The sequence below is a fragment of the Pterocles gutturalis genome, unplaced genomic scaffold (assembly GCF_000699245.1).
Source record: "Pterocles gutturalis isolate BGI_N339 unplaced genomic scaffold, ASM69924v1 scaffold27411, whole genome shotgun sequence".
Classification (NCBI taxonomy): domain Eukaryota; kingdom Metazoa; phylum Chordata; class Aves; order Pterocliformes; family Pteroclidae; genus Pterocles; species Pterocles gutturalis.
This window is the reverse complement of record NW_010106258.1, coordinates 1-14,287: the sequence shown is the minus strand read 5'-3', so window position 1 is coordinate 14,287 and position 14,287 is coordinate 1. Positions and strand designations below refer to the sequence as shown.

Sequence of the window (14,287 nt, the reverse complement as noted above, 5' to 3'; positions counted from 1 at the left end):
TCCCTAACTCCTACATCCCGCTCCCGTCACGAGCACGGGGCGTTTCTTGGTCTGTCCTGTGAGCACGTGTAATCACAGACAGCAGAATGGTGATGAAGGGTTGCTGTGAAAATAACTGCTGCGTGGCTCTAGTTGGTGCTTGAAAACCGAGCCTGTGCTCCGTGCTGTTCCAGGGAAACTGCTTTCAGACATGGTTTTGGTGACCAGCATCAACAGAGTGAAGTTACGGAGACGTGGTTTCCAGCACTTGCTACGTTAACTCCTTTCCCTGACTTTTATAAAATATTTGCAGGGCGCTAGCAGCATGATCTCAGAAAGGGATTCGGAGACCACCTTTGATGAGGATTCCCAGCCGAATGATGAGGTGATGCCGTACAGTGACGATGAAACGGAGGATGAGTTGGACAGCCAGCAGCCTGTGGTCAAACAGGGACAAAACCAAATCAACAGAGATGCTGAGGAGGGCCGAGAGACGTTGAAAAAAGGTAATGTTATGGCAGAAACTTGATTTGGGGAGCAAATGATCCTGAATACAGAGGCTGAGTCACGCACAGATCAATTTGGGTTTTGTCCTTATTCGTTAGGGAGGATTTGGAATGGCTGATCCAAATCTGTGGAGGAGTGACTGATAGCAATTCCGTTTAACCAATGTCAGAACACAAATCAGCTTCATTCCAATCTACAGCCAGAGTTCTGTGCCGCTGCTTGTTGCGTAAAGCTAATGATCTGCATGCTGACCTTGTCTTAATTAAGGTGAGCTCTAGATGTACGCAGCCTATGGTCTGAGAACTGCTCCAGCACAACTTCACATACTTGTCTTCCCCATCACCTGGAACCTTGAACCAGCGTAAGCCCATTTGCTGTGTTCAGCCAGTTGGCTTGCATGGATTTCTGCTTTCTAAGTCTTGTGCAGATGATGTTTCGGCTTCAATGCTCATTTTGTAGTCTCGTTATTTTCTTTATTTGCAGTAGCTTCAGAATCACATAAAGGTAAAGCGAGCAGGAGTTCGGAGAAACCCGTCAAGTGCAGCCTGTGCTGCTGCCAGCGTAGGAACATAAATGCAGCATTTTTTTAGACATACCTGTTCTTAATCTCTGTCCAAGGAAAGTCTGTAACTCCCCTAAATAATTTTTTTCTTTTCAGTGTTGCAACGTGAGTGCATTTCATTTACCCACTGCCTGTTTAATGTGTGTAGTTTTCTTCCTGTTCTTCCTTCCCCCTCAACAAAGATGTTTTTTCCCTTTATGCTTCTTTAAATATGACGAATTACTGATGCAGCTTCCCAAATATTAGTTATTAATACCACCTTTGAAACAGTTTAATTTTGGGAAACTTCTTTCCTGCAGGTTTTCTGTAAAACTTAAATTGCCAGTTTTCCATCCGCGGTGCTAAGGTTTTATCAACACAGCAATGGTGAAGAAATGTTCCTGTAGACGTGTTTACAAATTTCTTCAATCCTGTCATTCATAACTTTCTCAATTCATGTACTTCAGTAATGCATGTCTGCTTTTAAACCAGAACCTGGTCCTCCAGTCATTTTTTTTTGTGAATTTTTTACGATCTTTGTAGCTTGCAGCCAACCTCCTGGAAATGGAAGTTGGATAGTCCCAGTAAAGACTGCGGCTCCCTCAAAGGAGAACTTGTTGTATGTGTCTGATGAAAAACAAAAAGGCTTTGTTGCCTGGATTTGGGCTTTTGAGACACGACTGCCTTGCCTGGGTCCCTGGCGGGGGGTGCCAGTCCCCACCCCACGCTTCCGCCCCAGGGAGTTCCACCCCATCCATGCTCTGGGATGCGCTTGGGTCACCAGCATCCCCTGAAACCACAAAGAGCGCCCATTAGGGACAGTTCCTGTGGGCTGGAGAAAAGGGGCTGATGAGTCAGAAAAGCTGGATTTCAAAATACTCTTGAGTGCCTCATCCTCCCCAGACAAGCAAAGCACTCCTGCCAGCCGGCTTAAAAACCTGCTGAATGAGTCCAGTGGAGTTTCCTTGATGTGGCAGAGCCTGAACGGGTGGGTGTGGGCGGCAGGGTGAATAGGGCTATCTGGGATGCAGGCTTGAGGGCAGGAGAGCCATCTGAAGGATCTTGGAGGGAAGGAGGTAGCCTGTGAAAGAGAGGGGATGTGGAAAATAACTTGACAGCTGGAGTCACTCTGGTGGCAAATAGCGGTTGGCCAAAAGCTACGTGCATCCTAGATCATAGAATCATGAAGGTTGGAGAAGACCTCAAGGATCATCAAGTCCAACTGTCAACCCAACCCCACCCAACCCACTAACCCATGTCCCTAAGCCCCACATCTCCACGTTTCTTGACCCCCTCCAGGGATGGTGACTCCACCACTGCCCTGGGCAGCCTGTTCCAATGCCTCATCACTCTTTCAGTGAAGAAATTTTTCCTAATATCCAGCCTAAACCTCCCTTGGCACAACTTAAGGCCATTTCCTCTTGTCCCATCACTTGTCACTCTAGAGAAGGTGGACCCCATTTGAAGGTGGACTTCATGGGACTTAGATTAACGATCTAGGTGGAGGTGAATGGTTTGTTACCAAGTCCTCTAGAATCCTTTTCTGTAGGGAGGCTGTATGCCACGTCAGGTTTTAAATGCCAAATACTGAAGGTGACAAATGGAGGTGAGATTGATCAGCTGCTCTGTAAGCAGTTTTATCAGCTTACAGCACAAAACTTCACCAGACTGTTGCAGGCATTGCTTGCTTAGTTTTGTTAAATTTTACTGCAAAATGCAGTTCATATTCCTGAGTTTTTGAGCAGTCAAACAAAACAGATGTCTGAAGAAATAAACTGAGCACTTCAAATTTTTACTTTTTTTATGGTTGTAAATTAAAACCATTGCCCCGTATGGTTCTATGAAATAATTTTTCATTTCTAGAAAGACTGAGAAACCATTTTTGGGTGCTTAGCACTTCACAAGCATGACAAAAGCAAACCAAAAGAGGGGAAAGAATGGAATTTGGCATGAATAAATGTTGCTCTGATAGGTTTTCAGTTTCTCATAGAACTTTGAAATTATTAATCACCACTTCTTCCTGCCTCAGATGATGTTTTAATTGTTAGTAAAGACAAATAGCCTGGAAACTTCTTGAAAACCTTTTTTTAGACTATGTACTAAAAAAGCAGGTACCAGTCTTGTTTCAACTGAAAGTATGTTTAAAAGATGGCATTTGAGAGAAAACCTGAAAACTGGCAGATTTGTTCCCTCGTGTTTACAACAATCAAGCGTTGACCCATCTTGCCTTGTCTCCCCAGACTGTAGCTGGCAAGTTAAAGCAAATGATCCACACTTCTACGAACAGCCCCAGTTTAAGAGAACAGTATTTCTGTGCTTTAAAAAAAGCAAATATGCGGTAAGTTGTCTTGATTTCAATTGTGTGCTAATAGGACTTGTCAAGGTGAATACTTTCTCAGTCTCAGAAAGATCTTTCCAACTACTGCTGATTAGTGTAAAAGCCACAGTTAACACGTGCTCAGGGTTCCCAGCAAAGGTGGGGTGGTATAACTGGTTTTGGGTTTGTGAATGGAAAGTCAAGGTATCAGAAGACTTCTGTAAGGTAAGATAGAGAATTAGAAGCCAGGTGTCCTCTGTGCAAATTCTGAGTTTTATCTGCTCAACAAGGGCTCTTGCAAGCACCCAGATAGGTGTCATCTTTTGTGGAAGAAGTCTCAGTGCAGTATTAAGCAATATCCTGATTAAGCTAGACTGGGACAGTCTTAAAAATAGACATTTGGGAATGTCTAGTCATTTAAAAAGTGTCATTCTAAGTCCACCTAATTACGATCAAGGAGACATTTTAATCTCATTTATCAAGACAAAAGGTTGAATTTTTTTTTCCCTGTTCCTAATTTTTTAACTTTTCAAAGTAATAAAGCCATGGTTTTTGTACATGGTGCTGGTTGCGAGGGACAGAGGCTGGGACTGCAAAGTTACGTGTGGACTGTCTGGCTTCATCTGTGCTGCATTGGCTCGTGTGGTCCCTCCTGAGATCTCTGCCTCACAGCCTGGAGGCAATTTGGGTTATCTCGTGCATGAGTATGAACGTTTAAAAGTAAAACTGCCACAACCGGAGCTATTCCGAGGCAAGTCCTTCATGCTGGGGTTAGGTAGAGACTGGCACTCATGAGCGGGATCTGACACCCTCCCTCCTGAATGAGGCTAATTAACAGTCCTGTGACGCCTGAGACCAATTATATCCCTAGGAGTGCTGTCATGTACTTAGCAAATAGTGTCAAAAGGTACTAGGGAGGAGATTGCCAAGGAGGAGCAGAGCACTGATGTTCCCTGCCCTGGCAGTGCCGCTGCGCTGTGCCATTGACCTGGGAGAGGCTGCAACCTTTCACCCCTGTGGCAGTGCCGTACCCCGTAGTCCTCAGTGTAGCTACTACAGCTTCTGGGGTATGTTAATGTTGGTGAAAGAGATCGTTCTTGCCCCGTCTCATTAAGACAGTGACCCGCGTTGAACTGTTGAGGAAAGGTACAACGGTAGCAAAGATCATAGGAAAGATTTCACTAGTAAAACACTTAAAAATATGTGTTGTATATTTGTAATGTAAGAAGAATATGCTGCTGTGACTGACATTTGGTTTTCTTCAACAGGGAAATGCAATAAAGACGTACAAGTACAATCCTATAACTTTTTTACCGCTGAATCTGCTTGAACAGTTTAAAAGAGCCGCCAACTTCTATTTCCTTGTTCTTCTCATTTTGCAGGTAAGAAAGACAGAGAGAGTACTAATTGTGAAGTGCATTTGAGGTGCTAATCTAGGACACAATTGGGTGCTATCCTATCAGGAAATTGCAGGGTACTTTGTAGGAACTGTATCTGAATGACCACAGAATCTAAGCACATATTAACAGAAATCCAGAAGGACCTACCCTAGCTTTGTCTTAGCCAGGATGAGCTAGTTGCAGAGTTCATTAATTTCCAGGGGAGAAGACGTTTCTTTTGGCTATGACTCTGTAAAACATGATGGCCTGAAGTTCCACCCATGAATTGGAAGCGCCAACAGAAAATATGAGCAACTGCGATAGTTAAAAAGCCACCGGTGCTGAGGTGGGGCAGCATGGTCAAACTCTCCCCAAGAGTTTGGATCATCTTCACAACGTGACTTAAAATTCTCTTTCTGATGGGTTGGTTCTCTTTCTTATGTTATAGTCAGATCACTGTTAAGTGTCTCTGAATGGAGCTTGGCTGATAATCCTGTATTGAACTGATTTTTATTTGTCTTTTGTAGTCAATTCCCCAGATAACCACCCTGGCATGGTATACGACACTGGTGCCCTTACTCTTGGTGCTGGGAATAACTGCAGTCAAAGACCTAGTGGATGACATTGTAAGAAACATTTTGTTAACACAAAAAGCGAGAGAAAACAGTGTAGCTCATTCCTTTAATTGCGATAAACAGTAGGGAGTACATTCTCTGCTCTTGGTTTTCAGGCTCGTCACAGGATGGACAACGAGGTTAATAACAGGACATGCGAAGTCATCAGGGATGGAAGGTTTGTACTGTTCCCTTCTGAACTTTGTAGGTAACATTCAGCGCCTTGTTAGTACGTTTCATCACAGATCTTAAATCACAGATGACAGGGAAAGTTCTGCTTTTTGTTCTCTACCATTCCACATGTCTGTGTGAAAAAACCTAATTGAAAATGGAAGAGAATTGCCCAAAGGAGTAATTTAAACTTAATTTGTTGGCACTAAATCTGTGCTAAGAGCACGTTATTTGGAGAGAAGGACAGAAATACCTATCTAGGTGAAGAGGGAAGAGAAGAGGTAGGTTGACTTCCAAGTTATAAACCCCCAACTAAATTGCAGTTTCCAAAAAGAAAAAAAGCACAACTTACCAAGATGTAATGGTTTTGTACTAAGGAAAGATCAATATTTCAAGATATATAGAGTGCATAGTGTTCTAGATGAAATAGTAATAATTATTAAACTATCTTGATATTAGGTTCAAAAACACAAAATGGAAAGATATTAAAGTTGGTGATGTCATTCGTCTGAAGAAAAATACTTTCGTTCCTGTAAGTGCTTTAGATGTATTTGTTTTCTTTTTCTACAGAGTTCTGTACAAACCTTGACTTGGATTTATTTGATGCTTATTTAGTTGTTTTTCTAGGCTGACATTTTGCTGCTATCCAGCTCTGAACCAACCAGTCTCTGCTATGTAGAGACAGCAGAACTAGATGGGTAAGGCTTTTATTTAAGGATTTATTGGATTTATTTTTGGCTTAGTGGTAAAAGAGCAAGAAGTGTGTATTTCAGACTTGTCCCTTGTTAAGCCACACTTGGAAAGTGTGTCCAGTTTTTTATTTCCACCATTCAAGGTTGATTAAACGTTGGTGAGGGTTCACTGGAGTGCCACAAAGGCGTCTGAAGAGTTGGAGAACATGACATACGAAGAAAGAGTGAAGGACTTGGATTTATTCCGCCTGGAGAAGAGAAGGATGATTTAATCAGTCTTCCAGGATCTCAAAGATGGTTACGGAGAAGACACTCTCTTCACAAGGATGCACATTGACAGGACAAGAAGCAATGGATGCAAGTTGTTCCAGAGGAAATTTTGTCTGCATCCAAGAGTAATTGTTCTGATGGTGGATGATTTTTTGCCACTGGAATAGGCTTCCCAGAGGAGCGATGGAATTTCTCTCCCTGAAATCAGTCAAGGCTGGTCTTGACAGGGCTCTGGATGGCCTCATCTAAGGTCCTCCTTCCAGCAGGAGGTTGGGCTGCTGTTACCAGAGGTGTCTTCCAATCTGGACTTTTCTATGATTTTCAACTTGTCTTCTTCCCTATCAATGGGAAAACTAAGATACATATTTTTCTGTGGAAGTTTTTCCTAGAAACTGCTCAGCCTAAATCTTACTGTCTCTGCCACGCTGCTTTGTAAATGTTGGTTTAGTTCATACTGTCAGAAAAGCTAGTGCTGAATTCCTTCAGAAAAGTCTGTAATGATGGAGATATCACCTCAGGAGGTGAAATGTTAGTTTTTCTGAATCTTACAAATGATAAGTTGTAACATCATGCAAAACAAGGATCTGTTTGTGTTGGGAAAGGCTCGTTCTCTGTGGGAGCTTTCGACAGTATCGGTTATTAAATACTGCTTTGAAATAAACGCTTCACGTCCATGCAAATGCACGGCTTCGCCATGGCTTCAAAGTAGGCGGCTGGGACCTACGGCGTATTGATTTGCTTAATTTTGTTCAACCGTCTTTCCTATATCCATGTTTTGAATAAAATGACCTTTTTATCCTTTCTTCTTAGTGAGACTAACTTAAAATTCAAGATGGCACTGGAGGTGACTCACAGATATCTTCAAGAAGAAAGCGCGATGGCAGACTTTAATGGTTCGTACTCATTCCTACGACTATTCAGATGTTGCTCAAACAGTTGACAGTGCAAGTAAATAAATCATGGGTGGGGACGGAAGTTCTTCCAATGGATTCTGGAGTCACAGGAGTAAGCAAGCTGCACAAAGGAAACTGTGCTGCTGAGCAAAACATTGTCTGAAGAGGAGACCTTTGCCAAGAACGAGCTACAGCACACCAAGCAGAGACGACGGGGCCCTTTAGGAGTGTTCACCTGCCTTTTCTTTTGAAAAAAAGTACATTTGCTCTTGGGATTGGATCTAGAAACTATCTTCTATTGTCCTTTTCGTATTTATCATAGTGATCTAGCTGCTTTCTGTGCATGTTGTGGAAGCCTGAGGGGCAGGAATCCCTTCTCTGTCTGAGATCTGACACAGTTTTATCTCAAGCTCACTCTTTTAGCAATCCTAAAATTGCAAGTGCTTAAAAAAAACCAAAAAACAAACAAACAAAAAAAAACAAACCACAAAACAACTTCAAGCAGAGTAATATGGAGAAGCAAGCAAGTAGGGACTGTTCCTGATTTCCTCCAGTATGAGAAGTGGGGAACATGAGGTGAAATGAGCAGGTGATAAATTCAAAATAAACAGAAGGGAGATGCTTTTTCACACAGTACATAGCTAAGCTAAAATCCACAGTTTGCACAAGGATGTTGTTGATGTGAAAATTGCTGAGTATTTGTACACCCTAAATTTCAAATAAATTGTTTATTCAGAACACTCATTTTCTCCATAAATTACTTGTATGGTGTATTTTTTTTTTAACAATGCATTTTTATTTAACTGTCATAGATTAAATGTATTCTCCTCCAAATTTTTTAGGTCTGATTGAATGTGAAGAACCTAATAACCGACTGGATAAGTTTGCAGGAACATTATCCTGGAGAAACATGAGTTATCCACTGGATGCTGATAAGATTTTGTTACGTGGATGTAAAATCAGGAATACAGAGTTCTGCCATGGAGTGGTCATATTTGCAGGTATGTGAGTTGAACACGTGTGATATTTACCAACTGAAAGGATGCCCTCTAGAGTAAAATGACATGTACAAGCACTGACTGTATTTTATGTCCCAGTTTTGTAAAACAGTAATACTAGCACTTGTATGTGTATCGTATCTTTTTTTTTTCTTTATTTTTAGGTGCTGATACAAAAATAATGAAAAATAGTGGAAAGACGAGATTTAAAAGGACAAAAATCGACTCCCTTATGAATTACATGGTTTATACTGTAAGCCTTTTTGATTCCAATTCAGGTGTTTGAGTTAATTTTTAAGTGAATAGAGTGGATGCAAATTTAGGAAACTTGTTTTTTTTTTTTTTCTTCTGTTGTAATAAGCATCTTTCCACTTTGTTTGGACCTGATGAAGTGGGATGAAGTAGGAGGGAATCTAAAAAGATGCCTTGCTGTCAGTGGAATCTGCAGCCCTAAACTGCAGGTGTAGGGCAGCCAGGACCTCCCCCAGGGGTCTGTTCAGCCTGAAAGGTTCAGCACCCCTGGTTTTTGTCCTGGTCAGCACCCCTGGGGTATGTGTGCGAGGAATTAATTCCCACTGTCCTGCAGCCTGCACTCTGCTGCTGAGCGTGATTCCTGGGGACAGGGAAATTTGGGGGAGAGGAGCTGGCCAGTATCTCGGCACAACTGTGGTTCTGCCTCTGCTCCTGGTGTGTTTGCCGTACCCTGTTCATTGCCTATATTTATGTATAAATATAAAAAAATTAAAACCTTGCTTGGGGAATAGGCTAAAATTAGAACCCAGATTATCTGAAGAGATCATTTTGTGGGAAAGGTTTGCTCCCCTTCTTACTTACGAACACATGTGATATTAGAGTTTGAAGATGAAGATTTGGGATTTATGTCAAACAAATGTTTCCGAAGTCTGACGGGCTTCTCTGTGCACACTGTAGATTTTTGTTGTCCTCATCCTGCTGTCGGCTGGCCTTGCCATTGGACACACGTACTGGGAGCAGCAGATTGGCAACTCCTCTTGGTACCTCTATGATGCAGAAGACTTCAGCCCTCCATATCGTGGCTTCCTTAACTTTTGGGGATATATCATTGTTCTGAACACCATGGTTCCCATTTCCCTCTACGTGAGGTAGGTAAAGACCTTGGCCTGTAATTGCTGAACTTGGGATGGGGTTGAATTATGTCATTGGGAATGACATAATGGGAAATGTCATTGTTCTGTCTTAAGCTCTTGGGCTATATGAGTGATTTGAGCCCTGGAAAATAGTCCCCTGGCTCTGATAACATTGCTATTTTGAAATATGAGATGCAGCTGGGAGTGAGGACGTTCATTTTGTTTCATTTAGCGTTGAAGTGATTCGTTTGGGCCAAAGCTATTTTATAAACTGGGACCTGCAAATGTATTACCCGGAGAAGGACACGGCTGCAAAGGCCAGAACCACCACGCTGAACGAGCAGCTGGGGCAGATCCACTACATCTTCTCCGATAAGACGGGAACGCTTACACAGAACATCATGACATTTAAAAAATGTTGCATAAATGGCCAAAGATACGGTGAGTCAGTGCCGTGCTGCTGCGCCCTGTAGTGAAAATCCTGGCTAGCACAGGAGCCCCGGTTTGTGGTGGGAGCAGAGAGGGAAGACCCTGCGAGTCCCCACGGACCAGTCTGTAAAAATGAGGGGGAATTTTAATGCTTGTTTGAAATAAGGTGCATGAGAGTCTTTTTAGTTTCAACTGAACTTCCACAATTGAGCCCTGGCATTGAGTAAAGCTCCAGTAAAATCCAGTTCTTGGGGTTTTCCCACTGTTTTCCCTTTTAAAAAGTGGAAACTGAAGGACTTGAGTGGAAAGTTCCCAGCAGAAAAGTCAGAAATGAGTAATTTACAGGATGGTTTACTTTTGGTTGAAACACTTCAGGGACAAAATTAATCTAGAAACAAATAAGAAAACTCAATAAGAACAGCAGTTTTTCCTTTTAGTGATAGTTTCTTCCATTTCCAGGCTTGTCTGGATTTCAGTATTTACAATATGCAGCATATGTGCTTCAAAACTATTGTTTGGTTGGTTCCGATAATGAAGAATGCAGCGTGATAACGTCATGTGCTTTTTACACATCCTGCCTCTGAAGAGGAGACATTCCGGACAGTGAGAGCTGTGTTAAGCCAATGTGGATGTTCTATGACAATTCCACCACGTGGTTTTTTTTCTTAGATTTGCTTTGGTGTCACTAGTGCTTACAAATGTACTGCAGCTGTGAATGAATTTGTTTGTTTTTTTTTGTTTTTTTTTGTTTTTTTTAAATCTGAGCTATTCTAGTGCAGTAGATATTCTACATATTTTTTAATTTTTTTTGTAAATGAGTTGTTGTAAAATCTTTGTTATTCTGTCCTGTGCCTTCTCACTGATGGCACTTGTGTTGCAGGAGACTGTCGGGATGGAGCAGGGCAGCTTCAGAGCCACCCAGAGGTAGGTCGGTACAATCTGGCGCTGAAGTCCCTCCAGCCTGTAGAACAGGGAATGTACCCTGGCCAAAGTATGAAGAGATGCTGGTAGGCACAAAGCAGTTGCACACAAGAGAACTCAAACTCTCTCTTCTTCTGTTTCCTAAGCAGCAAGTGGATTTCAGCTGGAACACGTACGCAGATGGAAAGTTCTCGTTCTATGACCGCTATCTGATAGAGCAAATAAAATCGGGAAAGGAGCCAGAAATTCATAAGTTCTTTTTTCTGCTTGCCATTTGTCACACAGTCATGGTTGACACTTCTGATGGTGAGTATGTTTGTTTGTGTTTTTTCTTGTGAAAATGTGACAGCAACGAAATGTAGAGGTGAATGGCTATTGAAGAATTCATGAATGTGAACAAGAGGGTTGGAAGACTCCATTAAAAGAGTGAAGAGCAATATTGCTTTGGTGTCATCTCTGAGAGATCTCTGTGAAACAGGCTGTCTCCTGTCTCTTCTTGCTCTGCCTACTGGTGTTTTTGGTGTCTGTGGCCAAGGATTTGTCTTGTGGAGCTTCCTTTAAAAATGCTTAAGTGAACGTACTGAGAAATTAGGATATGTTAAGAGGTCACAGGTATGGCCAATTTGATGGATTCCAGCTCCTTGCTCTTTGCCTATTAAAAAGTCACCATCCCTGGAGGAGGTCAAGAAACGTGTAATGTGGTGCTTAGGGACATGGGTTAGTGGGTTCGGTGGTGTTGGGTTGATGGTTGGACTTGATCATCCTTGAGTTCTTTTCCAACCTTCATGATTCTTTGATTCTGTGATTATGTCTGTTTTGAGACAGCAAAGTTAGTTTTTGCTTTTCTAGCTGGAGGGAGGAGGGTTCAGTGACTTATACCATTTGGAAAGTACATGTCATTTTTTAATCTGTGGTGTCTGAGTGCCCCTAACGCTCTTTTCCCTGTTCTGATGATGCAGGTCAGCTCAATTACCAAGCAGCATCCCCAGACGAAGGGGCCCTGGTGACGGCAGCCAGAAACTTTGGCTATGTCTTTCTTTCCCGGACACAAAACACCATCACTATAAGTGAAATGGGGACTGAAAGAACTTACGATGTCCTCGCAATCTTGGATTTCAACAGTGATAGAAAGCGCATGTCTGTCATTGGTAAGATGATTACAACCAGCCTTTGCAGAAAGGGTCCCGTGTGTATCATAGGTGAAAAGTTACGTGCAAGGGGAGCTGAAGTCAGGAAGCATGATGGTGGAATACACAGTCCCATGACTGAATCCGCACAGCTCTGCACAGCAAAAGGGAGGAATCAGAGATCTATTGTCTTTAAGGCTATAATTGTGGTTTTATGGTGTATCGTATCTCTAGCATATGTGTCTGCCCAGCTCCTACGGGCAAGTGAGATGTTAACACTATATGAACTTTTATCAAAAACATAATGCTTGGGAGTTTAAATATCCTCTCCTGACATGGAAGAGAAGAAGAAATGTGCTTGTCAACCAAGTTACTTAACTGAACCATATTAGACGTTATGAAGAAGAAACGTGATCTTGTCGTTTTGGTACTTGACAGCAGTAGACTGAAAAATCTAATCTGAAACTATTCCTTTCTTTACATGTACTCTAACATTTTGTCCATCCTTTCATATTTTCCTCCACAGTGAGAGAATCAGATGGAAGTATCAGGCTATATTGTAAAGGGGCTGATACGGTAATTTATGAACGGTTGCACCCAAAGAATCTAAAGAGAGAAGCTACACAAGAAGCACTAGATGTATGTTTTTTTATTTTATATGCTGTTTTTAAATTAGAAATTGTTTATTTCTGCCTATAATCTAATTTTATTAATTTCCCTTTCCTGAGCTTTTAAACCAAATCCAGACCTATAATTGGTTCTACAAGTCATCCCAAACCTGAGAAATAAAGCAATGGAGGTTTTCACACATGTTCTTAAAAATGCATTCATTGTCTTTTCATGAGAAGTGAACTTCAGTTTTGTCTCCATGCTTTTTTTTGCATTGTTATCAGTATTCCAGATCATTATACTATTTGTCACCTCTTCAAGTCTTTCAGTTCAGGCTGCCTTGTCAGCCGCAGTTACCTGGATTGAAATACCCTGACCTAACGGCATAGCCAGATTTGTTTTCTCAGCCTCACCAAATGCACATGATCTTAACTCTTACGTTTGGATTGCAAATGAAGAGTTTTGTTTTGTGGATGTGTTTTTTTAAAATTATTTTTCAGATTTTTGCAAATGAAACTCTGAGGACTCTCTGCCTGTGCTATAGAGACATCAGTCATGATGAATTTGAAGCATGGAATAAAAAGTTTGTGGAGGCTAGTGTTGCTAAAACTAATCGTGATGAAGCTTTGGACAAAGTATATGAGGAAATAGAAAAAAACTTGATTGTAAGTCAAGCTTTAACTTTTTAGTCTACTCCTTATATAAGAAGAAACAGATCTTGAAAGTGTTCCTTGTTCATTAGGACATTTTTATTTAGATCTTTTCAGTATTTTCTTGGCTTTAGAGCCATGCCAAATTTTAGAGTTTAACAGAATGAAGGGGAATATATTTCAGTGCAGTCACTTCTGTATGTAAGAGTTTGTTTTTACTCAATTCTTGGTTTGAGCTGTACCTTGGCCTGAAGACAGATCCATTATAGCTTAATTCTCCACTGAAAATGAATCCGTTTTCTGTACGTGTTTATACTACTAAATACCTGTGTTTCAAATATCTTCCAGCTGCTTGGTGCAACAGCTATTGAAGACAAACTACAGGATGGAGTTCCAGAAACTATTTCCAGACTTTCAAAAGCAGACATTAAAATCTGGGTGCTTACTGGTGACAAGAAAGGTGGGTTTACTTACAGCCGAGGAGCTCGTAACAACAGGATAAGAGCTACAACATCAACTGGGACAAATGCAGACTAGAAATCAAGCATATGTTATCTATTATTTTTTTTCCTGTTCATCCACACTGTGGTAATGAAATGGAACCTCTCATAGTGACTTCAGGTACTTCTGGCTGCTCCCAGCAGTTACCCATGACAGAACTTTAAGTAAATACTTTCCTATTTTTTATTGTAGAAACGGCTGAAAACATTGGATTTTCTTGTGAACTCTTAACAGATGAAACAAAAATCTGCTACGGTGAAGATATCAGGCAAGTGACAAGCACAAAGGAATTCTTTTGTGGGAATTAAATATGTTCGATTTTTAAAATTAACCCAGCAGTAGCATTGGTTTATCCCACAGCGACTCTTCAATGACTGAACAGTATTTCTTGGCAGTTGCTCAGCTGTATGTTGTGTGTTTCTTTGCTTTTTTTATGGAGTTGTAATTTTACAAGACAGCCTCCTTATTGTAAGTAAAGGTGGTGATATCCTTTTTGCAGGAGGTTATATGTTGTAGGCCAATGACCGTTGACATTAAATTTGTCCTGTAGTTCAGCCAAGCTGTCTTGGTGTCAGGACCACCA

The 14,287-nt window shown here is 41.4% G+C and overlaps 1 protein-coding gene across 1 annotated transcript; it reads left to right on the top strand.

The window, feature by feature from the left end:
• Nucleotides 1–298: 298 nt before the first annotated feature.
• Nucleotides 299–13,972, top strand: ATP8B1 (ATPase, aminophospholipid transporter, class I, type 8B, member 1; the record flags this gene model as incomplete). The annotated part of the gene is made up of 19 exons (XM_010087735.1): nt 299–485; nt 3,268–3,365; nt 4,613–4,726; nt 5,251–5,349; nt 5,454–5,515; nt 5,968–6,040; nt 6,136–6,206; nt 7,281–7,363; nt 8,206–8,364; nt 8,526–8,614; nt 9,292–9,482; nt 9,700–9,908; nt 10,777–10,820; nt 10,967–11,123; nt 11,777–11,965; nt 12,471–12,583; nt 13,054–13,218; nt 13,552–13,663; nt 13,897–13,972. Coding segments are annotated over exons 1-19 (2,285 nt in total), but the record flags the coding sequence as incomplete, so codon positions are not given.
• Between the last annotated feature and the right edge of the window lie 315 nt (nt 13,973–14,287).